This window comes from Gavia stellata, chromosome 2 (genome assembly GCF_030936135.1).
Source record: "Gavia stellata isolate bGavSte3 chromosome 2, bGavSte3.hap2, whole genome shotgun sequence".
Lineage (NCBI taxonomy): Eukaryota > Metazoa > Chordata > Aves > Gaviiformes > Gaviidae > Gavia > Gavia stellata.
In genome coordinates, this window is record NC_082595.1 from 110930093 (window position 1) to 110955973 (window position 25881).

The window sequence follows — 25881 nt, forward strand, 5'->3', positions numbered from 1 at the left end:
CTTAAGCACTGTAACTTGATCTGTTTACCAGGAAAAACACAGGAGAGAAAAACATTTATTGAAAATTGTTCTTCTGGATATAAATTGTGTAAGCACAAAAGAAAGTTAGGCAAAACAAGCTAGAGTATGTGCCTGCCCACTGTAAATTAATGGTGAAGTGTGATGCACTCTAAGTATTGAAAGCAAATTCCCTGACATGTATAATTAGTTTGAAGGATTAAAATAGGAGCTCAGCTAGGAAAGGGAGTCTTAGTCTTCACATCTGTAACAGTCATCTCCTAGAATCAGAACTAGCTGTAAAATCCTATGTGTGCCAATTAGCAAAATGCTAGATGTTAAAGTTTATCCACTCTTGCACTTCTAGCCATGTTATGTGCAAGGTTTAGATGACAGTAGACTTTACAGACAGGAGCCTGTGCAGTAAGGCTGTTTAGAAACATTTTTCTTGTACAGACAAAACTATCCTGGGATGATTGGAGCTTAGATTCTTGCAAAACATGCATATTTTCTTTCTTTTGCTTCTCTATGATTGGCAGGAAGTTGCTGTAAAAGAGCAGCTAATGGGAAAAGGAAAACTCTACCGCAGGAGCCTGAGCTCTCCCAATGTGAATCGGGTGAGTATTCCACGCTGGCATCTGCAGCATATTGAGGGCAGCAAGTCCAGTCTTTCAGTTACAGATCTCTGATGCCAGAGTCATGGAGTATAGCAATAAATTTCCTTCTGTTTGACCCTTCTGTTTGTCTGTGCTATTTGTGAGCACGTAAATCGCTAAGTGGAGACAAAATCTGCACATATTCATGCTTTCATCATACAGGCTAGTATGCTTGAAAGCACCCCCATAAATCCAGACTATCTGAAAAAGCAACGTAAAAAGAACTTCTGCGTTATTTTTTTCCTGAACACTGGAGGCTTTTTCATTTAGCTATCAAGTTGAAGATTTTTTTACTTTAGAAGATTTCAAAGCAGGTTCCAAGTGTTTACTGAACTTAAACATTGTAACAGTGTTGTGCATAAGAAAGATGAGACTTCTGTTGTCCAAAATTTGGAAAGAAGTCCTTTGAATATAACTGGGAATCAAACTTGTCAAATTCTGGCTCCTTCCAGGTCAATAATCGGGATTTCACCTTTCACCTCTTGGATTTCAGTTCTGCTTTAACAGCAAAACTGTTTCTTTTCACCTTTCCTTGTGTTTGTCAAGAGGCGTATTTATCAGTTATTTAAGTTTTTGTTAAGAAGTAATTCTGCTTGTCTTAACTATTTTAGCTTTCTGGAAGCCGCCAAGATTTAGCACCCCCTTATAACCTGAGCAGTAACCGGGTAAGTATCTGAAAGTCTCCTGGGAAATCTGTGGAAAAAGGTAGCTACAGTGACTACACTGTACCAGTTCAAGGGGCATAAGTGGGAAATATGTGTCAAAGATATGCTCCTTGTATCCTTGGGACTGTTCCTAGGACATACTAGCTTTGGATGTGCTACACTAGACCTCTCTGGGAAAGTTCCCCGGCCTTCGTTAGTGGTATAGCACTGCTGCCAACCGCTGTGGAATGTACAGTGGCACACCTGAGTTGAGCAGATGAGATTAAACGTAGCCATCCGTCACACAGGAATGCGTTTATCGGGGGAAATTTTCTCATTGCCAAGCTTCAGAGCTCTTCCAAAGCTTTCACGTGGGTGAATGCAAACCTTCTGGGTAAGGGACAAATTTGGGTTCATATGTTAAGTTCAGGTCCACCTCTAGGACAGAAGAGAGGCCTATGAAGAGATTCTCTGACCTTCAGAGGGAAACCAGCAGTCTAAAGCTTGTGGTGGGTGATAATTCAGCCCATTACACTCCTTAAAAACAACAGTACAGATTGAAAGTATTTCTTTAAGAAGTGAAAGATTAAATTTAAACTTATTTTCCAAATCCTAGATAAACTGAAGGGTCTTCTCCTGATAGATATTCTGCCCAGCGAGTGTGTAGTCATTTTAAAAGGGAGAATCTAGTGGTGACAAGGCATTTTAATGCATAATGCAATTGCACGGAATAATAGAATTTTGATGTAGTGCTCTAGCATTGGTTGCTAAATCTGCTACATCTGATCCATGTAGAGAATGCTAAAATATGTGCAGGTGATAAAGTGCTTATACCAACTTCTGTTTGGAAAGAACTGTGGGATGTTTCAATATTGTAGGATTTTAAAGCAAAAATTAAAGACCAGAGTTCTTAATGATTTCTGTTTTTCTCCTCCCTTCCCCTCAATGGTTTCTCTCATTGCATGTTTCAGAGTCCAAAGGTCCCAGCAGAGGTAATGCATTAGGTCCACCTAATGAGTGGGATAATAATTTTATCTCACTATAAAGTTTATTTTGCTCACTTGAATGCTTTTACTTCCTGCTTTGAAGATGCGGCTGGTGGTGTCTCATTTGCATAGTACACAGCAAATGAGGTTTCCCATTGAAAAGTCTGTCATTAATGCAGTGTGAAACTGGTACAAATGAGAGAAGTTTCTCCTTCTTGGGTGCATCTTATGGTTTGTTACAGAGCTATAGCTATTTAATGCCATTTCTCGCAGTTCTTTGGACAGGGTGAAGTTATTTCAGAAATGGCCCCATCTCAGCTAAAAAAAAAATAAAAATAGACAGACATGAAAGCAAGCAAATATATGCCAGTCATGTCTACATTAGCCTGGAGATGAGAGAAATGTTGAGAGTTTCTTCCAAATCTTTCTCAGGCTTTATGGCTTCAGATAGTTCAGCGTTAACAACTCTTGATTTCTATGAAAGAATGATTTTCAATTAACAGTGGGCCGACGGAAAACATGTTTATCCTTACTATCATGTTAAAACTCTTGGAGGAATGACTGTCCCCTTAGTTGTACCAAGCTTTGGTTAACCAGAGTTCATCGGTAGTGGTTTGCATGGGGTTTTGCAGCTCTTCACCATGGTTGATGTAGCCGCTGACAAACATGCTGTACCGCTGTAACATGGAGCTGAGATTGTGTAGCTTGCCTCCTCGCTTGCAGCGTGCTTCATTTCAAGGCACTTGTTACTCAGGACATGGGGGTGCAAACTCCCCTGTTAGAATATTCTGATTTCAAATGGATCACTGGTTCAGTTTCCATAGGGAGATGAACGAAAGCGTGTGTAATCACAGTGAAGTGTTAAACAAATTTTTAAATGTTCCTATAGCACGCAGACATAATAAAGCACAGTAGTGATAGCAGTCCTATCTATTTTGGCATAAAGGATCTGAGAATGGCTTGATATGCAGAGTTTCACCTAGGTTAGGTGTCTTTGTCACTTGCAGAGAAATTTGGTGAAAAAGAAGTCTTCTCCAGCAGTCATAAATTGTTATTTTACCAGGAATTTGGTTTTGTTTACAAGTGACTATAATAAGCTGATCTCAAACAAGTAGTTTATTATATCATAAGAAGCATCAGTCACAGGATAGTAATGGCATCCTGAATTGGGTGCAGAACTAATCTATCAAGCCTGCATACTTTAATGTTAGCGGAAGATCTCAACATGTTTCAGAATATTCCTCTCCTTAACTTTTACTCCATTACTTCATTTTTCTCTTTAATTTTAACTTTTTTATTCCTTGCATTCCTACTGTCTTTACCATGGATTTTTAGCTTTGTGGAAAGGGCTCTTGGGTGTCATTCCTCTTTGTAAAGCGCCATTCATACCGGTAAAGTTATGAATGTGGACGCTTTTCATTCTTCAGCACTATGAATAACCAGGACTCATTCCCCTGTGAACAAGAATATTAAACAAGTTAGAATAAGAAGCAAAGGTGGTGGTCGTGCCACTAAACCAGGCAGATGAGAAGTTTCTAGAATTAGGGCCCGCATCCATCTTGCAGCCATAGTTGAATCTTTGTTACTACAAACGTGGATGGGTGGTCACACCCCCATGAAGAGCTGGAAAAGCCCTTCTCCAGGGCTGCAGCAGAGGTGTGGGTTTGGCACAGTTTGAAAAACTGTTAAAGAATATCTCTGTGTACTGACACCAGAGAGAGCTTCCAAAGAGCAGGATGACTTTGACACTGAGGTATCCGTTCACGTGAAATATTTAAGTCATCATTGGGATTTTTTTAATAATAACTCATAAGATTAAGCTACCTAACTGGCTGAGAAGGAGATGCCTTCTAAATTCACTTCAGAAGACAGCCTTCTGGATGTTTCATATTAGGTTAACAGGACTGCATTTGGTCTCACTTCTAAGTTGTATCTGCTTGCTTAAATGAGAAAAAGCCTATTTTTACTCCTGTTATCACTACAGATATAGTTACGGGAGAGTGAGATGAATTTTGTTTCATCTTGCACATCAGCACATGTCAGGTGATGCAGGAGTACAGAGTCTCTTAGTGGTGCTATAAGATATGGAACTGGATTTTTACGCTCCGGGGTGCTTGCATTGGAAGTTTAAAAATTCAGTTGACTTAAACTGGATGAATCAGATGCACAAAGAATGGAAGGCACCTCTGACTTGTTTTTCAGGTCGTCTTCAGACTATAATCACATACTGATGAAAAATGTCATGAGCTGTTCTTAAAATACCTTTGCACAACAGCCATTCTGTCTTTGGCAGTCGTCCTTCCTTTCCCAAAGGTCCAGTAGTTTGTAGCTCAAAAGCCTTGTATCCAAAAGCCAATTAAGACAAGACTGTGCCACTTAACCTTCAGGTTTTACTGGGAACCAGAGTTGTTTTCACCAAATTGGTACCACATAGACCAATTTGAATAATCTTGCTGTTCATGAGAACAAGTGCCTTTTGTCCCAGCTGTATGCTTAAATATAAGTGCTACATGGTCGCCTTTTCCTAAGCCTTTTCTGAACTGCTAAAATAATAAAACACAAGAACTATTCATTTCTCTTACCCAGTGGCAGCATTTTAATGGTCTGTCAACTTCAAGAAGAGAATTGTTGTCAGGTAAAGCCTACAGATGACTTAGGTAGTGATCACCCATATTTGCTCTAAAAGTTTTGTGCATGTTGGTGCTGACCTCAAATAAATTCCCTGGTGTTTTTCATGGAGGCCATGTGAAAGAAGGGAAGGCAGAGGAGAAGGAGGAGAAGGTATTACAGAAATAAAACACTTTATAAACAGCTCTGTATCAAAATACATCAAGGGACATGCATTCTTCCAGTGGCTATTTTTGATTTGTTAAATTAAGTCACTTGACCTCTGTTTGGTCACTTGGCAGAGACCAAATATATTCATGAAATGATGGCTCCTCTGGGCAAATGATTTACAAGCTTCCTTCCTTTCTCTCACCACCCTTCTTGATAGAGGAAAGATTCACAGCACTTAAATAATACCTATTTTAGACTTAATGTTTAAGTGTTTCAGTTAGCGAATGCACAAAGCAATCATGTGAGAGTGCTACATAACATGCATATGTGAAACTTGGGAACTTCATCAAGTTAATATAGTTAATAATTCTTGTATTTTTTCTTTTTGTGAGATTGAGATGGGTTATCTTTCAATCCAGCTTAGTAAAATCAATCATTCATGAACTACCTTTTTGCCTCTGCAGATTCTTTGCACAACAGTTGACCCTTTCAGTTGTCTCCAGTATTTTCTTTCCCAAGTGTTTCTCCACCTGTTGCCCTGATTTACCTACTTTTTAATGATGGTTTGCTGTCATCTCACAGTTGAGGCTCACATTACCCCTAACAAATCTGACCTTCAGTCTAAAAAGATGATCTTTCCGCTCTCTCCAAAGCAATTGTTATTTAGAAACCTAACATGCCTTAAGTATATGGCCAGACAAATCCTTTTCTCAAGTGCACATTCCTGCTCTCAGGACCTTCATTTTATTTAACGTGGCAAAATATTTAAAATTATGTAGAAAATGTAGTCGTCCATAATATCAAGGCTGAAGCAAAATTTCCTGAACATTCTAAGAAAAAACGCTCTTCCTAAGGAAAAAGTCACTAAACACTGCCATTCTTTCTGTACAAAATGAATATTCTGAAAGTGGTTTGCTCTGTTTCTTACCTACTCTGATTATTTTTTTCATCATTCTCCAAACAGATCTAGAAAGTCAAGATGCTTGCCTTGAAATTATTTTTGTTGAAATAGTCAATGAAGGGCACTTCTGACTCAACAAATCATGATTCAGAAAATGATTCAGTCGCTCCTTACCTGCATTGAGTCGATGTTCTAGTAAGCTAGAAAACTTCCCATAACAGTCTTTCTGTTTCTTATGTCTCTGTGGTCTCCAGAAGCACTTAGGCTTGGCCTATGGATAGACAATTATTAAGACTTGTCACCTTTATCCATCTGTTTTTAGTAAGTGGATCATTATCCTAAGGCCCAAAAGTAACACTGATCAAGCTTTGTTATGTCCTCCAAAAACAGAAGCCTTCAGATGCTTTGCACTCTTCCGTAGTTCTTTTTCTTAACCTAATGCCAACATCTACCAGGTTGATGGCAGACCAGACCAGAAGGCAACAAAGCCAAACAGTATTTCAGGAGTGTTTGAGTCTTGTGATGACTTCCCACCAAATAGTCATCTCTTTTTTTTAACCTTGCTCAGCACCCCTGAGCTGGTGCCTCCAAAAAACACTGAATTACACTGAGATACTTTCCCCATCTGGATAGAGTATGCACTCTCTTCTCATGTTTTGACTCTTCTCCTGCAAACTAACCCATCAGTGGGAGCCAGAGAAAGAGACTTGGCGAAACATTTCACATCCCGAAGGGGAAGGCAGTTTGACCGTAGTCTGAAGTTGTTGGCTGTTTCCATGCTGGCTTTCAATGCCTCTGCAGTGTGTGAAATGATCAAAATGGCAGGATACGAAAGCAGGATTTTGAATGGATATAAGTGGGGCGAGACGGCATGCTGTAAGGCTGCCTGAAAGAAACGGGCACTAGTTGAAACACAAGACTGCAAAAGCCTGAGTAAGAGTTTCTGGAGAGGGGAATAGGAAAGACTGTTTCATAGAAGCATTTTGTGGAAAGAATTTTCCAGGCTTAGGCATGACTTTTTGATGTGTGTAAGACGTGAGTTGCAGGTCAAAGATAATGCTTAAGTTGGGGGCTTAAGGTATAGGTAGAACAGCTCTGTCATCCATGCTGATAGAGCAGGAAGCTTTCAAGAAGGGCTTAAACACTAAAGTCCTCAAAAATACAAGACTAAACAAGCCCCTGCTATTGCTGCTAGTCCCAGCTGGGTTACATCAGTTTTGACATTTGGGATGGCTGCCTCCAGTCAACCCAGACATCCGGTAGTCTTTAGGTATCCCGAATGTTACTTCACAGAAACAGCGCCTGTTGTCTCTACGTCTAATAACACAGATGTTAGGTAGGAGAGGTCTGAAGGCGGGTGCTGCTCTGCAAAAGTGCGAGTTACTTGCTATTCAAAGCAGGAGAGCTTCTATGGGACTAACTTATAGATCCAAATGGAAATGATTTTTGCTCTGGGCTGTTCAGTGTGACCTTCAACCCATTGGAGAAATCTATTCCTCCTATCCTGGCTTATTTATTATTTGTGAAACATTCATGACTTCAAGTTACAGTTAAGATTAGTTTAGCTGCCTGTCATTTTTCTGTTCAAGGTCGGATTAGTTCCTTGCATCCAACAGCCTGAAGCTTCTTGGAAAGGTGCGAATTTTCCCTTCTTCCCCCAGGGAAAAAAACACATGAAACTTGTGGTCTGGGATGTAGCAGGTTTATCCATCCCTTGTGACTCCTTTCTAGTATGTTTGCTGTACCATTTCGTTGTGAAAGTATTTCTCTTTCTGTTATGTCTTTTAAAAGGACAAGCAAGATTCAGATACAATATAATCCAGACAAGTACAGATGTTGTACCAACCATAGCATAACTCTTTACCAGAAGTGGGATCAGACTTCAATTTGTATCGGATTGGCCGCACTACCCTGTGTTTGAAACTTCTGTTTCTGGAAAGGTGAAACTTTGCAAGCTTGTAGTCCTGAGGGCACTCTGCTGCCTGAACGGGACAACACTTTTCCACAAGACATTGAGACTTCTTGTAGCATTTGAGACCAGGCTCTCTAAATGGATATTGAATTGCCTTAGGATCTCCTATAAATTAAGTAAATTAGTACTGTATAGCTTTGTTAGAGCCTACCCTTCAGCAGTGCGAAAGAACCGCTTCGACAGGCATTGCGAGTGTGCCTCTATCAGAAGTTTGCAGGGCAACCGCATGGATTTCAGTGCGCCTTTTCAGCACCGCACACCTAACGTGGTGCTCAGGTGAATCACAGAATCACTAAGGTTGGAAAAGACCTGTAAGATCATCAAGTCCAACCAAAAAAAAAAAATACCAAAAACAAACAACCAAACCAAAACACCACCCACACACCACAACCCACACCAAAACAACCCACCCCACACCATACAGCACCATGAAGCAATATACTGTCCTGTATCCACATGAAACTTTCAGGAGAGACACCCTCTGGCCAGTCCCTTAGTGTAATCGTTGCAGACAAATCTGTAAACGATTTTAAATATCAAGATGATAAAGTTAGGAAAAAATGATTTGGCTACATAGATTCTTGACACTTGTGCCCTGGTGTGAAATACTCTTTTGGAGATTCTCTCTCTTAGCCAAGAGACTTTGTCATTGAGCCAGTTTCTGACCCGTAAGGTTGAGATGAAAGTTGCAAAACCACAGTGGACCTTTGTAAAAGCGAGAGAAATCGCGCCCCATGTGCAGAATGGTGCGTACCTCCCTTGGGATCCATGTGAAAACCCAGCTAGAGAATCGTGGGACCTTGGGAAGGCAGATGGCCCGCTGCCTTCTCGGTCGCTGTTTCTTCCTACCTCATGTACACTCAGGCTCTTGCAGGTCTGAAAATCGTGTTTCATCTTCACTAACCACGTCAAAACTCTAACCTGTCTTTACTTAATCTTTCTCTTGGCTCCTGGTATCCGCAGCTTGTAGTTGTGTATTCCATCTCCCTCTTTTCCAGGCTGTTAAAAAAAATTGCACTACCACAGTTCTTTCCTCTTCCTCTGATCAGCTCATCCATTATCTGACCCTGGGCACTAACATCCAGCCTTTAGGTCTAAGATCATATTTCTTCTCTTGTTCAGAGCTCTTGTCTGTCCTCACCCCTTCCCTCTGACAGTCTCTACATCCAGATTTCACTTGTGACCACTTCCTGAGCAGATACGCAAAATATTTAGGCATTTTGGGCAGACAGTACTATTTTATTTTCACCTGGCTGTAACTTGTCACCTGGTTGTAACTTCCAAAACACAGCTGCGCAGTTGAGTGAACTATTGTAGCTCTAAGGTCTATAAGTAGACTTTTTCTGTGCCTTGATGCTGATGGGAGCTGAGGGTGCTTATCTTTGCAGGACTGGGTGTTCAACTAAAATTGCCTCTGGGGAAGGGTCTTTCCTCAGCTCTGTGTGTTCTGAACTTTGCAAAGGGGCTGTGCAGGCTGGCGTGGTATGTAAGTATTGCTGTACTGTTGCTGGTGTGCTAACTTTGAAAAATACAACTTTTTTTCTCTCTAGGGCCGATGGGAGAGTCAGCAAGATGTATCCCAAGGTGCCACAAATTCCAGTAGAGGCATTAGTCCATCTCGTACCTCTCTGCCGGGCTCTGGGCAGCAAAACCACTCTCCTGATCCGGGTAAGGGCTTTTCTAAAGCTAAACCAGCTTTCCTAAAAATGGAGTGAGGTTACCCCAGCTCCTGGATGTCTGATAATGCTGAGCTGCTTGCAGAGATGCAGAGAAACCTCTTCTCCAGAGCAATGTTAGTGCAGTTCCCTCTATGTGAATATTTAGCAGTTGTGGCGAAGCTACTCAGACTCTAGGCTATTCCAACTAGCCTCTCCTTTAACTCTGTTACCAGTTCTGCTGAATGCCATGTGGTTAAAGTTGTCTGAAGATGCAAGCTGATCTCAGGAGCGCAATTTCTAAAGCCAAAAAGTTAGCTGGGCTCAGAAAATGCTATTTGTTGTGAGTAAACCAGCAAAGGACAGTAAGGCTGCTAACATTTTAGAATATAAGCAGCGCTGGAATTTGATGGATTATTTTGCAGCTGATGTGCCTAACGCATAACTGAGAGCGCAGAGTTATATAGTAGTGATGCCTTGTATGTCTAACTGGGTTTTCTCAAGGGGGGAGCAGTGCAGAAAAAATGGCAGTATGAGTAAGGAGAGGGTTTTTGCTCTTTTTCTTAACTTGGATCTTCTTATTGTTTATTTCTAGTAAGTTCTGTAATTGTCATTAAAATTGTGTGCTAAATAGACATCCTTTTTCAATTTTGCTTCTTGGTGGTTTTTTTTCCCTGCTTCTGCAAGTCATAAAGCATGTTATGTTTCCAGTTGCAGACAACAACCTTTTTGACACCATGTGGTGAAAAAAAATTTCTGTATACTGGGGCCACAGATTAAGACCTACCCAAATTCATATGTCCCTTTCAAGGGAGGAGCAAGCACTCAATGCTTTTCCTTGGCTAATGCTTTGACCACTGGAAGATGTCATCTTAGACTAAAATGATAACAGTTTTGTAATATTTTTTTAGAGGCGTTTGGGTTAGGGTTTTTTTTTCTTTGCCTTTCCCCAAAGCATAACTGTTCTCTTTTTTTAATTTTTCCAGCAGGTATTGGTAGCCTTGCTGCTTCCTATCTGAATCCTGTAAAGTCCTTTGTGCCTCAGATGCCAAAGCTGCTGAAGTCTCTCTTTCCTGTTAGAGACGAGAAAAAGGGCAGGCAGACCTCTCCTCTTGCACAGCAGGTAAAGAAGGAAATCAAATAGGCCATGCAGTAATATTGGTGAGTGCTGTTAGGCTCGCTGGCAAAGTGCTATTTTGTATGTTGTTGCAGTGTAAACCAAGCTTTTAGTCATAGTAAAGCCCTGCGATGCATTTCCCCTCCGTTCTGCCCAGAGATAGTGGAGCTGTTTAAACTTATTGATACACTCAGCCCGCTTGGCTTTTTAAAAGTGCCAAGCACACTACCAGCATGATTTATGGTAATACCACTTGCAGCAACAATAGTAAAATTTATGAAGTGCACTTAGCGTTGTTTGTGTATTGCCAAGTGGAAAATGTAATTCTATTTTTAATTCGTTATTTCATACGCCGTTCCCCCCCCCCCGCCCTCGCCCCAGCTCATGTCACCTTTTACCATCTTCTCCTATGTACTTTGGATAGTTGCTTTTGTTCATTCTCTTATTTAGTCCACATGTCAGAGAAGCATTTGGGGGGTTTTTTTCTGCTCCAGATGTGGCTTCTGTGCCCTGAGCAGTAGCTAATGCATGGTCAAGCAGACTAGAAAACACTACTATCTTCTAAAGAAAACAGATGAAATACAGAATGCCATTATAAATAATATTTTCTCCTTTATTGGAGAGTCTGCAGTTTATTTATAAAGGAGTAGTCCTGTATAGTGTAAGTTCGGAAGATTTAAAAAACCATTATGAAGATAAATCTGGAGCCAGATCTCACTTGTTAAAGTTTGTGGAAGTCCTTTCTGTCCGTGCTTTGTTAACCATCCAGCTCACTCTGCTGTCACCTTGTTCATGTGTCGGGAGTTCTGGAAGCACATTACCTGTTAACTTAGACCTTTCCATACCTCTTCACATGCAGACAAAGGTTTTAAAGGATGTCTTTCTCAAAACAAAGCAAAACAAATCCTAAAATCCCCAAGCAACTATTTTTTGTGGTTGGATCCAGCCGTTCTGTTCCATTGTTCACTACAACTAAACTTGCTGTTACAAGAATGTCTGAGGGTCACAGGAAGTTGTTTTGTCATTGTAGAAGTACAGAGAAATATTAAATAAATAAATAGACCAAAAATAAATACACTAACACTTAAATATTTTTAAAAGTAACTTATGGCAGACCTAGCACAAATAAAAGTAAGGCAGATTCAAAATATTTTTAGTTTGACTGTGGTTTTATTCTCTACAAAGTAACAAAAGGAGCAAATTCTACTCCCAAATCTTATCTAATTTAATGCTTTACATTTTCACGTTGCCTTTTGCTTACAACAGCCATAGTGTTGAGACTGGAGTCGTATAACCTTACTCATCCATGAAATTTAGCGAATTAAAATGAAGACGGTGGCTTTCTTAAAGGTAATCGGGTATCGAAAGATGCAAATAGGTGCTCTTTACAATTGCAGTGAGAGCCTTTCACAACTTCTTGAATTCTTACAGAAGCCATGAGAGCTGAGATTACAAACGAGGCGTAATTTCCTGCCTCTAGTCTAACCACCTGTTCCCACTCCTTCCTCCTGTTCAAGATCAGTCCTGTATTATTTGTCTTGAAGTCAGTTTTTAAACTGCAGAGACATCTATTTAAAGAGATTTTAACTTACATTATGGACTACTATGGAAACTCAAGTAATCAGATCATGATCGCAACGATTTTTAATAGGAGGCAAAACGCTATTTCTGCTTTGTTTTATAAAAATAAAAGTTAGTGTATACACAGGAGCGTGTGATGTTTTAATGCTTGGTTGCATTGGAGAGCAACCAAAGTTTTTCCATGACCACTGGATCTGTATAATAAAATGAAATCTTAGAATTATTTGCTACTTTTAGTTTTGTAATAGAACAAGTCAATTACACCTCACTGGTTTGAGAGGTTTATTAGATATTCTTCGCAGCTCTATCAGTAAGGAAACGGAGCTTCTTCACTCCTGTTAGCAATCATAGTGCATAGAAGAGAGAGCAAAAATTGAAGGAACTGCTACAGAATTAACTACAGCTGCTTCTGTGCAGCACAAAAAAATAAATACAGGGTGATGCAGTGAGACTGGCTTTAAGATCATAAATACCGCGTCCCGTAATCTTTCTTGCTGTTTCTTTATAATGGCCTGATGATGCAAATGTGGCCAGAAGAATTTAAACGGTGGCAGTGATGAACGGCTGTTGTACTCGGTGGATGATGGGGCTGCTGTGGGGGTCAGTGTCGGCGTTAATACCTTATCGCTAACCTGCCAGAGCCGGACAGCAAGCTAGTAATTCTCGCATAACTGTAGGAAACTACGCAATAGAGAGGACACAAAAAATGATATTTCCGAGTCTCAGAAAATACAGAACAATGCATCTTAGTTCTGTGGAAGAATAAAACTTTGATACACAGTGACAGGGGACATAAATGAAATTGCAAGGTGAGAGTAGTTGGTAAACTACAAAAAGTATAAGGGGGAGGCGAAGCCAAAAGGATTTTTCGGCCGCAATTGCAAAGGAATCTGACCCCTAACTGGGAATTGATGGACTTCTGTTACTGTAAACAACAAATTGGGAGAGCTAGGTTCAGGAATAGAAATGACTGAAGGAATGCTTTGCAAAGAAAATGGAAAGGTCTAAATCGTCCTTCCCTGGCTAAAAGCAAATAAGCAGATATGTAATAACAGGTTTTGTAACATAAATACCAAAAAGTAAAGTGGATCAGTTTATTGCTTTCTCCTGGTTCATCAAACAACTACAGTGAAAGAGAATTTCCAAATTTCTTGCAAGCTCCCTCTTCAGTGCATATCTGTTACATTATTTGAGAGTACTTAATTATCTAATGTCATTAAAACCCGTTCTGGAAAAATGCTGGTGAACAATCTTGAACAAGATGGCTGGCCCAGCTGGTGTATTAGATCTCCAGTATGTTAAATTATGAGGGTTAGATTCTCTGCAGAAAGCATCAGATTTGTTTTGTTGCGCCTTGTAAGCAGGGTCTTGTGGCTAAGTTGATTTTAGAGCTTTTGAGCATCATTTCCAAGGGAGCGGTACTTAACCTTTTTCCAAGTTTGTAACTGAAGTTAAGTTCATTATAACCGAGCAGCTCTCCGAGCAGATGCGTTACCGAACCTCTGATTCTGCACGAGCAAACAGAAGATGGAGTTGTGATCACTCGTTCTGAAAATACCTTTTTTTATTTTAGCAGTTTTTTATTTTGATCATACGCGTTGCTTAGGCTGGCATCAACCTTAAAGTAAGCGAGCGCATTCAAGTTATCTTAACAAAATGGTCTTTCCCGGTGCTGTTTTTGTTTATCGTCAGTGGTTGCCTGAGTTTCAAAAAAGCAGAGACATTCCAGTCAAGGTGGTGGCAGCTAACAAAATTGCTGTCTTTGACCTTCTGATGCAAGTTTAGTAACTAATCTGGAGAATAATGAACCGCAATTAATGAAATCTGCTCTCGTATTCAAGTGTGTTTCTCAGACAGCACATAAAATAATTGAAAGAACTTCCTGCTCTCTAATTAGTTAGATTGAATTAATTTGGCATAATGGGATTCTTTATGTAACTAGCAGAACGGCTTCCGATGAAGCTGTTTATGTACCTAAAAGATTGGTTTCTGATGAAGCTGTTTATATACTTTTAAGTTAGAAAATGCCTATTTTCGCCATAATCTGATGCCTTTAAATTAATTGCCAGTAGTCTGTAAATAAAAAAAAGCCAACAATTTAAACCTTTTTGGATTGCTGGAATTGCTTTTTATTTTCCTAGTCTACTCTTTAAAAAGCTTAGTACCGCAGTGTGCAAGATTTAAAGTCTTACCAAACCTTATTGCTGATGGGGAAAAGTTTAAAATACTTGTGTAAAATATGCAGGTGGATGGAGAATCAGAGTTTCATCTATCTGTGCTTAATTATATTATGTACATGCTCTTGAAGCTTGTCTTTTTTATTAACATGCTGAGGCTTTCATAGTGTGCACCAAGCAGAATTACTGCTCTTTACCTTATGACCCTGTTGATCTCCAGGAACTGCTCGCGTAATTACATTTTAGGGCATCGCTGGGTGCTGACATTAAAAATGTACATATTAAATTTCAGTTTCTGGTTTTTGACATTGTTGTGGCAGAAGCGCATTCCTCTGACCAGTGTGCATTTGGCAAGTGGATTTTGGTCACCTTCATATTCGAGAACCTTGTTGGATGCTCAGATGGCTTAAATGAGAGACCTTGAGTCACGGCTATGTTAAAAAAATAATAAAGCATTTGAATTTCCGTACACTAAAGTAATTCATTTTTGTTTTGTGGTATAGAAGTGCAGGCATGTGACACGTGGAGAGGGGCAGCTCTCAATTTTTTCTTTCACTTTCTGACGCAGGCGTCGTAATTAATCTTAAAAAATAATGAAATGCAGTTAATGAAAAGCTATCTAAATAGACAAAAGCCTTTTTCTGGCAGTGCATTAAAAAATAAGTTTCATGGATGTGCATGGTGCATAGTATAATTGCTAGAACTGACATTCCTTAATCAAATGTAAATCATGTGGCCTTGGAGAACCTTCTTTAAAATCTCGAAGGCTTTTTTCAGAGTTTCAAATAAAGAATCATTTGAATGCTATAATCAGCATAGCTCAACAGATCCTCTGTGGCCAGCTGAGCTCATATGTGTCTAGTTCTTGTGACTGAGTTGTTAGTGTTTTGATTTCTTTCTGAGTTCAGTTTTCGCTATCATCCTCATACAAATAGTTTTTAATGAGAATGAGTCTGGAAAACTGGCTTTTAAAGTTCTTAGAGCAAACCACTGAAACTTCTTTAGGAACTAACTTAAAAATGGTTATGAATTACCCTTTTAATCTGCCTGGACCTAGGAATGAAGTAATTTAACTGCATAGAGAAGGGTATGGTTAATTTTGCATAGAGTATATTAGAAACATGGCATTCAAAAATATTATTACAGGCTGAAATGTTCCACATACGGAAGGTGGAATAGAGGGTTTTGTTTGGGTTAATATTTAAATGCACAGTGTCTTTAGAGAAGAAGACAAACACCCACCAAAAAAACCAACAAACAAACTTGTACAGGGTTTCAGATCTCCTTTTGGAATGCAGGAGACTTTACATTTGAATGATTAATGAGTTTAAAATGATTTTAAAATTGAGAGCAGAGAGGAATATTGGGGGGGGACACCTTTATAAAACAGGGAACCTTTTTAAAACAGATTCACCTTTTTTGGCTATGTACTAGGGGATTCAGAATTCTTACTGCATTACTGTGTATGTCTTGTGAAAGTATTTTATCCCGAGTGCTCAAAACTGATCTAAATCTACATTTAATGAAGCAACTGTTATGCCCTTCTGCAGAAGTTTCCAATAGCTGCTTTTAAATGGTGATGTGAACATAATACTGTCAGCGTGACAGTCCTTGAGCTCAGTCACTGCTATCTGCGGATGGTAAAGCATAGACGAGCGGTGGAAGTTTTCTGATAATGCCCTTTCAGGATTGCATCAGCTATAACCTTGGCTAGACCATTTCTGGAACTTGGAGGATAATTCTTGTACGTGCTGGCCCAGTCTGTTCTGTTAACTGCCACTGAACTTTCTGCATATCGGGTGTTAAGATTGAAGGATTTTCATCCAGTGGCATGAAGTCACAAGGCTTTGTACTGAAGTCATCAGTCACCATTGTCAGAGGCGTTGTGCAAAATGTTTAATGGCATTGAAATACCAAACGTGTTTTTCTGAGCTCATTGACGAGGTTGCCATTATATAAATGTAATATATGGTATGAAAAAGTTAATTTAGGATTAATTTTGGTGCCTCTATAAGTGGGGCGAGATACACATTTGCTTTTCCTTTTCAAGCTTACCAACACAGCAGATTGGTCTCTAGATTACTCTTTCACTGGAAACAACATGGCTTTTGGTCACCTCAAAGTATGTGCAAACTGACTTCCCATCTGACCGGAAAATAGGTGCTCTTAGAAATCCTTATAAGCTCACTGCACAGAGTAGCAGCTCTTAAGAAAAGGATGATCTTTGTTCTGCAAAGATTCAAGATGCTTTAAAGTGAATTGCTTTCATGTTCTCTCTTACTCTGTATTTTGTCATCTTGGTTGAAGAAATTGTGCCAAAAATGATCACTGTAAAAGGGTCACATTTTGCCATTGGGAAAATATATATGTCTAGTTTAGCAGTCGCTATCCACAAATGTTTGACAACAGAATTTGGCTCTCGATTCGGAAATATTTTTCATCCAGTAAACGTCTTCGCAGATAGTCAAACACATTGTTTTCAGTATCCCCCCCAAGTCACTTGACTACGTTTCCTGACAAAGATTTGGTTTAGTACCCTTGCTACCCCAGCGAGGGTGTTTCTGCCCATCTGTTTCTTGTCAACACCAAAGTTGGGCAAGTGCCACTTCTCATAATTGCTTTTTTCTCCATGTTTTTCTAAACGTTGCTTGGCAAAGTTATTGTACTTTTGAGATTTGTCATGCTTTCAGGAGGAGAACTTGATGAGGAATGATTAAACTGTAACGGTTTTCTTTCTTTTGCTATTTGATATCGACTGGCTTTTTAGATTTCATGGATTTATAGGCTGTAAGACTGAAGGTTTTTGAGAGATTAAAAACCCAAACAAACACTTTCTCTTTGTTTATTTCTTTTACAGGGAGAAAAGGAAATCAAAGGAACTGGGAAATATCTTTAAATACTTTTTCTTATTCCAATTTTGAGTGCTTATCTCTGGATAATAATGCTAGACCTCAGAGCACTTCCCAGAGATGGCACCTATACTGGGAGAAAATGGGGCAATAAGATCAAGTTCTGTTATGCTGCCAGTGAGAGAGCCTGGAGCTGGCTTTAGCTCCTCATACAAGGTCTGCTGAAAAAGGCTGTTTCCCCTGCTATATCAGATCACAAACAGTAGTGTGGAAGCAACAAGGGCAGTCTTTTTCCTTCACATAGCCTTTCTGAGGTGCCAAAATGCAGTGCTTTTAGCATTGGAGCATGGAGATATTTAACTAGGATAATTTGAATTCAAGAGTCTTGCTTCTCACTGAGGTTCGGCTGCACCTCTGCAAAAGGTTTAAAGTGCTATGTAAGTGCCTGCCTAGGGATTAGCCCTAATGCCTTGTGACTACAGATTTTTTTTTTTTTTTCATTAAAAGGTGATATTTAATAGCTTGGCTTTGCACTCCCAAGATGGACCAACCCATGGCTCAAAGATGGTCGAAGAGGAGAGAATGAGTGTTCTGCCAAATACTCTGCTCCCTTTAACACCGTGATAAGCCTCTATTAACTGTAAAATTTGCAGGGTTTTCTCATAAGAAAGTTAATCCCTCTTCTCTCTAGTCTTTGTTAAAGTGAAACACTTGACTGTTATGACAATCAAGTTATCCTTGCATGACCGAGTTAATACTTAGGATGAGTCAGAGTACTCACTGCACCTCATTGCTCTAAGCTATCTCTGGACTCGGTCACAAGTCAGTACTACAGTTGCTTTCAGGTTAATACTTTTGCCTTAGAAGATTGCCACTTTATTCCAAAGGAAGCTGAAGTTCTGGAGTGCAGGGTGTCTGAAAACCATTGGATCATGAGCCCCAAAGCTGTGTTTATTTTTAGGCTTCATTGATTTGTTCTGATTTGGGTCACTCTCTGCTTCCTGGAGTGCATGTCATAGTAAGGATCTCAAAATGCTAACATCTTGTGCACCTGAAATAGAGCCAGTTTGCTCTGAACCCCACTTCACTGGTGTACTTTCAATTAGTAGATTTAAAGACAAGCAAACCCCCTCTCTTCTGCTTTCTTTTATTGAACTGGAGCTTTAATGTCTTTACAAAAAGTTACTTCGATCCACTGTGAAGCCGTTGGGTTTTTTGTCCGTCTTTTGTCTTTTTATTTTTTACCTTGAACATCCATGTTTTTATTTAATGTCTGACGATCTCTGTAGAAATAATAGCTGTTCTTCTCCCCTTTGTTTTTTTATTTTTGTGGCAGGATTAGTCATATTCCTGCTTTACTGTACTTAGAAAGGATGCAAGAGAAGAGTACCTTACTCTTCAGCTGGAAAGTTTCAGTTCTTTAAACAGATTGTCTAATTCTGGAAATAGCTGTCTCAGAGATGAGCACTGCCTGCGTATTTCTACAGAAGGAGTTCTCAAGTCCCTTGGAGAAAAAAGAAAAAAAGCAGACTGCTCCCAAATTGTATAATACGTTGCCCTTAAAGAGTTCTTTCTCTGAAACGCACTTGCAGTACGTTATTTAACAGTGCTAAAGAGAGATGTTTCTGCCTTTTTCTCCTCTTTCCTTTTCTTCGTGCTTCCCTTCCCCAAGGTTCTCCGTTGAACTGGTGGTCCCTTTCCCTCCTGTGTCAACAGTGCATGACAGCCCAAGTTGACAGCTTAGCCTGAGATGCATAGTCAAGTGTCACAGTTTGCTTGTTCTCGTCTTAGGAGAGATTATTTCAGATCTTTGACATAAAAACCTGGATACAGAGGAAGTGAGGGACATTTCTTGTCAATGCCTTCATATCAAGCCCCATGCTATAAAAGAGAAGATAACTGTTGAAACACAAAAGTGGTTCTTCCGGCACAGGACCAGTATATTGTGATTAGCAAATGGCATGTGTAGTCTTCACTCTAGCAGGCAGTGGTGACGCCTTCTTTGAAAACAAGATGCACAGATCTCTTTTCTGGCTTCCTTTATGAGTTAAAGCAAACAATGCTAAAATCTGACCTGAATTAAGGTACTGGAGGTAGAGAAAGAGTTTTGGAGATGGACTGAAGCTGCGGATCGCACTAGCCAGACCAGCGTGACCTTGGATCTCTTTGTCATCTGGTTGCTCAGTGGTCTGTCTTTGACCGACTGCATAAAAGAAAACTTTGTATGCTATGAATCTGTACTTGTAGCCGCTTATGTGTTAATTCAGGGATGCCTTTGTTAAGACTTCTACCCCTTCAGAGTATGTTGTCAGAACGCAATAAAATAGCAAAATGCTTTGTCCTTTCATGACAAAGGTTTGTTTGCGATTCCAAAATTTCAAATTGACAATATTTAATCCTTCAAGTGAATGATGCTCTGGTTTTTTTCATTTCTCCAGGCTGTCCCACGAATTATGGTTCAGTCTGCCAGTATTGATGCCAGCGCTGCAAAGGTAAAACAGGTAAGCACATCCCAGGATGTGATGATACGATTTGCATATTCACATGCCTGGAAAACAGAGGTGGCAAAAACAACTGCTGGGTTAGCTACTTAAAACTTGTTGCACTTTTACTGTTGTTTCACTGTGAGACAATTAAATGCAGTGTGTGTTGCTGTTTTCTTAGGTCCTGGTAAGATCTCTCCTTATATCGCTGGTTACACTTTTATATTTGAAAGCCTGGTTAATCATATGATTGCATTAGCAGTTAACTAGCTAAAATTTAGCTGCTTTGCTGCTTTAAAAGGCAAATTGCTAGGGTCTGATGCTTTCTATAAACACAACGTGTCTGTTATTCTGAGTGTTGAGCTTAATTCTCAATTTTACATTTAATGCCAATTCATACTATCGGCGTGAAAAGAAGGCTCTTGCTAAGCTGGAGAGAAAATAGACCCTATGATCTCTCACAGTTCAGCAGAACTTCAGTCTTATGAATAGCAAATCAGCTTTCTCCCACTGTGCTTTTATTGTCTTAGCAAATTGTGTGCTATCTGAACACTTAGAAGGGAAAGCCAGAAGAAAGAGCAGAGCTCCAGAGTCCACATGTACTACCCTCTCCATAGAAAAGCTAAAAATATGTCTTTAATCCGCAGGAATATTTCAAAAAACTTTTCTGTATTACATTTCACTTAGCAATAGCTAGCTAGCCTTTAGTTCTGAAATTCCTGTAATTCAATCAAATCTCTCTTTCTTCAAATGCCATTTACGTTTCCAGTGGAAAAGGCACTTCAGAATAAGGTGAAAATCCTGTAGTTTGGGACACTTTACCACTAGATGGGATAACACCCAAAATTTTGAACAGTAAACAAAATGTACACCTGCGAGTTAAGATAGGATATGTACAAATTTGCTGTCTCTCCAACCACTTTTTCTTCCCTTCATATTAGAAGCCTCCTCCCTCCCTCCAAAAGAGATTTAGAGACATCCTAATCTTTTAGAGTACATGTGCTGGCAAAAGATATTGATCTATCAGATTTAGTAAACTTTACAGCCAAGAAATACATCACTAAAATGGGCTGTTAATCTCATGAGGTGCAGTTAATTTCATACTCTGAAAGTGTGTGGTGCTGGCGGCATTGAGGTGGGAATGGCATTTGGAAACGGGGACATAAATGACAGTTCAGTTGGAGAGGCATGATTTATCAATCCTGAGAGTTAAGCCAAATAACTGTAAGAGACTTATAGATCACGGCTGTTTCACATTTCATATAAATCCTGCTATTCAAACAGCAAATGACCATTCCTGTAATATAAATAATTTTTCAGTAAATATTGGGGAACGTATTTCTTTTAGTCGACGCTTTTCTTATTAATGGAAGAAATGAGCTGACAGTCCTACCAGGTCTGCAAAGCTGACTTCAGCTCAGCTTGCGTCTTTTGGAGATTGCAGCTGCACAGGGATTTAGATAAGCTGGAGGCCTTAGTACTTCCCAGAGACCTTGTATCTGTCCTTTTAGCCCAGATGTTTTGGATAACAGAGCTCCACGGTCCCTATCCTCTTCTGTTCCAGATTAACCAAGAGGAAGTAGGGAAACAGCCATTCGAAACCGCAGTGCAGACGTCTGAGGCGGACAAGAGTCCGGAAAAGACACCCAAAGTGCCTTTGCAGCAGCCCACAGGAGACACCCAGGCGCAGGACTCGCAGGAAGGACCTCCAAGTCCTCTGAGTGAAGCCTCCAGTGGGTACTTTTCTCATAGTGTCTCGACAGCCACCCTCTCTGAAGCCCTTGCAGCAGGAAGTGATGCTGTGGCTCAACAGGGAGGTCAAATGCCCGCAGCGAGTGACTTCCCAGCTGCCGCTGTGGCTCAGGTCTCCTCTTCTGACATGCCAGGGCACTCGGACAGTTCTTCAGAAAGCTGCCTCAGTACTAAGAGAGAGACTCTGCCCACCATCAGCCTTCAAAGTGCTCACGCAAGACCTAAAGACAGCACTGAAGTGAATGGAAATGACGCTTTGAAATCAAAATCTTGCACATCTCCTGTGACTCAAAGTGAGCAGGCAAATGATGCCTCTGTAGCCACTGATGCAAAAACCTTTCTTTCTACCTCCACTCCAAAGAAGGAGTTGTTATCCAAACAATCATTGGAGTCAGCAGAACAAGCTAGGAAAAAAGAAATGGCTTCTGGGGCTTTGGAACTGGGGTTTCCCAAACCACAGATTCATCCCGACCAATTGTCCCAGCCCAGCGTTGCAGCCTCCCCCTTCAAAATCCAGAAAGTCAAGACATCAGAGCTGAAGTCCTTTACGAGCATGCTGGGGACAGATCCCTCGTGTTCACAAAACACAGAGGAGCAGCAAGAAGGAGAAAAGAGGACGTCTGCTGCCCATGGACTGAACCATAATGGATCAGAAGTGGCAGAAGAAAAACTGGAGGTGACTTCTGACTCCGAAGATGCCAATGAAATTCCCGAGTGGCTGAAAGAGGGAGAATATGTCACAGTTGGTGCAAATAAGACGGGCACCATTAGATATATTGGGCCCACAGACTTTCAAGAGGGAACATGGGTTGGTGTCGAACTGGATTTACCTTCAGGTAAAATATGATCTAGACTGGGTGTAAAGCAGACAGCATGTCAGAGTTTGCAGTGTTCATTTTAATGCTGCTTTTTGATGAGGGGGCTTTCACTAGCCATTGCTGGGTACGTTTTGAGAAGGAAAATATGAAAGACCTTGCCCTGCTGTAATCGTTTTCCAGTCTGCCTTTGTAAACCGAGTCTCACTGACCTCTGGCTGAATTGTGTCCCTTTTCAGTTACTTCATTGGCTTCTTACAGTGGAGGTAGGAGTCAGGATTGCTTTTACAATGCAGCTTGGTAAGTAGATAGTTACAGGAGATACACCTTGGCCAGAGAGTTCTCTTCTGGGCTTCTGCTCTGAGAATGAGTGTCCAAAGTGCAACAGGAGTTGTGGGATTCAGATGAGCAAAGGAACATAATTTGCTAAGTCTCTTAACAGGTTACCTAGCCTCTCGCAAGCTATTTTAAAATAAGCTGTAAAATTGCTAAAGACTGTTTGTGTGTGTGTATATATATATACCCCTATATGTGTGAAAACCAGTAGGATATAATCATACATTGGCCACCAGGACATACAGATGATTTAAGGTTTCTTTCAGCTTCTCATTTGTCATTCCTGTCTGACTCTTACCTTTACAACTGTAGACTTCCCAGAATTCAGGCTCTAATACATGCTTTTCAGAAACTAGGGTGCTGTTCCTGGGGACACTCTGTTCGTACGTGCTGCTGTAGCATGATGCAGAAAAACAGTGACTTCAGCACAAGATGAAAGAAAGATGATGGCTGGCGTTTGTTCTCTGCTGGAGCCCCAGGCTTCATAACTCCGTTCCTCTGCAGGTTCATGTCTGCTTTCATGGGACTCGTTTTCTCCAAGAGTAGGTAGGATTGGGGAAAGGCAGGGCATGCCAGTGGAAAATTCAAGAGACAAGCAACAGATACTGCTGCCTTTGATAGTAAGAGGGTTTGGTTTACCAAGGGCACGTAAAGCTCCTTATTTAAATCCTTTTAACCAAGCTGTAGCATTCCAAGCTTGCAGTGCAGGCTCTGGTGAATCAGCACGTCCCAGGGAGTTGCCCACGCTCGTCTCTGCTGCATGCTTCCCTGGGATTGGAGCCGTTCACCGAGATAAATACTGTGTCAAGGATCCAGAACTCCCATTAAATGAGCAGTTATCTTCCCTGTGCATGGTGTGCTCATAAAAGCTAAACTGGATGGTGTGTTTTCAGCTGGTTTCAGAAAACTCTCTGGAGTTTGCCATCCTGGAAAGCAAACTGTAGCTCTAATCCCTTTGAAAGTTGTAGACCCCATTCTCAGGCCTGAATTCATGCCTTATTTAAAAAAAAAATACATATATATATATATATTTACAGATTAATTTCAATTTTGGAAAGTCACCTTCCCTCCCTGTCTGGCTACTCTAGTCCACAGTGCTAATTCTGTTAAGCTGTTCACACATACCCGGCAAGCATCAGCTCCGCTGTCCGTGGAGGAGTTGAACAGCTACGAGATTTTTGGTCTGTTGAGGACTCAACTGCTGATGTTACTGGATATTTATTTTTCCCTTCTGTTTTCACAAGGATTAAGTCCCTGATTTGTTGGGAGCGTAACTGGCTTCTAGCACATCTGGAGCTTCACTTGGGAAATACAGTCACGAACTTGTATCTTCTGTCACACTACAAACAGGGGTAGAAGTCCAAGTCCTTGGCCACGTGAGGGTGTATTGGACCCAACGCGGTAATGGTGGTAGAGAGAAGGAAACACCCGTAAAACAAAAGGGGTGACCTTACACCGTTTAAAGAGCTGTGGTATCTTTTTGCATTCCTTTTACAGATGGGAGCCGTCTCTGTCCCAGTACCCAGAACAGTGATTGTGAGAATTTTAAATGATCTGAAGGGAGAAATAGAAAGATCTCAACAGCATCAGCGTAAAGAAATTATTCTTTCTGTTCTGTAGAGGTTTTATGACATGGAAGCAGTAACACTTCTGAACTGCAGACTCGCATCATCTCAGAAAACCAAAAGCTCTTTTAAATGCCTTTTTTCCTTCCTTCTTGATAGTTTGCTAATGCATCTATTGCTGAACTGGTTATTTCACACTTTTGGTGAAATTAAAGAATTCCCCCGAATAGCGAGCGGGGAGGAAGAATAAGGTGGAGTGTCGCACTCAGAGTGACTGTCTCCATGCAGTGGCATTGCTGGTGATCGGCAGTGAAGCGTACTGGTGTCACTGGAGCACAAGCCTGCAGCTGGGAGCCACCTGAATCAAGTCCAGCCTTCTGCTGTCGCAGGCAGCTGCTTCCTCTAATCTTATAATTTTAGCTATAAAACCAGCTGATCTTTTTTTTTTTATCTTCACTCCTGTGGGAAGGCTACTCCCACTTCTCTACTCTTCTGGTAGTTGGAAGACGTGTCTTTATATCAGTAAGTGTATTGATCTTCAGATTTGTTGGCTCTTGAACCAGCTTTGTCCTCTAGTGTCTATAGTGCTCTCTCCTCCTGGGTGTTTACCTCCGCAGTGTATTTATAGGGAACAGTCATTTTCCATCTCAGCATTTTCTTCTTGCTTTCTTCTTCCAGTGTCCTGGTAGCACGCCGTATGCACACACTAAAAGCCATTTTGCCTATCATCTTTCTTTCTCTTCTTGTCAAAGGTAAGAATGACGGCTCGATTGGAGGGAAGCAGTATTTCAGATGCAACCCAGGCTACGGATTGCTCGTGAAACCAGGCAGAGTGAAAAAGGCCATGGGACCAGCAAGGCGGCGGAGCGCCGGATTGAGATTGCAAGGAGGAGCCAGCGCTGAGAACAGGAAGAGTGGCAACTTCTCCGGGTCAGCCTCCAACCTGGCTTCGCTCACAGCCCTGGCGAAATCGGAAGGAGGATCCACGCTGCGACCGGAGAAGAGTCAGAAAAACACGGAGAACAGGAAATCCTGGGCAAACTGAGACAGCCCTACCCACCACAGCAAACACCGTGCAACACAGCCGGGGGAGCAGGTCTTTAGCTTAGGGAAGCTAAACCAACCACGTGAACTTCTAGTTTGTGGCAAACACTAATGAAGGGGGTTTTTTCCTCTGCTTTGGGTGATTGACATGTTAATTCTTTGCCTTGTCGTGGTGCTGGATCTACGTCCTTCGTTTCCTGTTACAAATTGAGACGCTTCAGGGTATGACTGATGGCAGCTGGTGAAAGCTCGTGGCGGTGGGTGGGTGTAAGCTCTGCTCTCTTCCACCTTTCGGAGAAGGAAGAGATGCGTAAATTGTTCAAATTATGGCATGGCTTTCCAATAGCTCCAAAATACTACCCACACACCGGTGCTTCTCTCGGTGTGACTGGCAATTCTAAAAAAAAAAACCCTCCCCAAAATAACAGTTCTTTTCCAGTTTCGTAAGAGCTGTGTCCATATTGCATAATACATGGTGAAAGAACAAGGTCATAATGATTCTAGACAGGCAGAGAAGCTAACATAAAACTTTATTTGGAAATAAAGAACCCCCAAAAACCCTTTGTTTAAAAA

The 25881-nt window shown here is 40.8% G+C and overlaps 1 protein-coding gene across 1 annotated transcript in view; it reads left to right on the plus strand.

Moving 5' to 3' along the window:
• Positions 1–25573, plus strand: part of KIF13B (kinesin family member 13B) — a 125394-nt gene extending 99821 nt beyond the window's left edge. Inside the window, exons 34-41 of the mRNA XM_059832010.1 lie at positions 537–614; positions 1265–1318; positions 2269–2289; positions 9485–9602; positions 10579–10712; positions 19752–19814; positions 21361–22384; positions 25017–25573. Of these exons, the coding sequence (XP_059687993.1) occupies positions 537–614; positions 1265–1318; positions 2269–2289; positions 9485–9602; positions 10579–10712; positions 19752–19814; positions 21361–22384; positions 25017–25309 (1785 nt within the window). The 3' untranslated portion in view covers positions 25310–25573. The remainder of the gene's footprint in view (positions 1–536; positions 615–1264; positions 1319–2268; positions 2290–9484; positions 9603–10578; positions 10713–19751; positions 19815–21360; positions 22385–25016) is intronic.
• Positions 25574–25881: the final 308 nt, after the last annotated feature.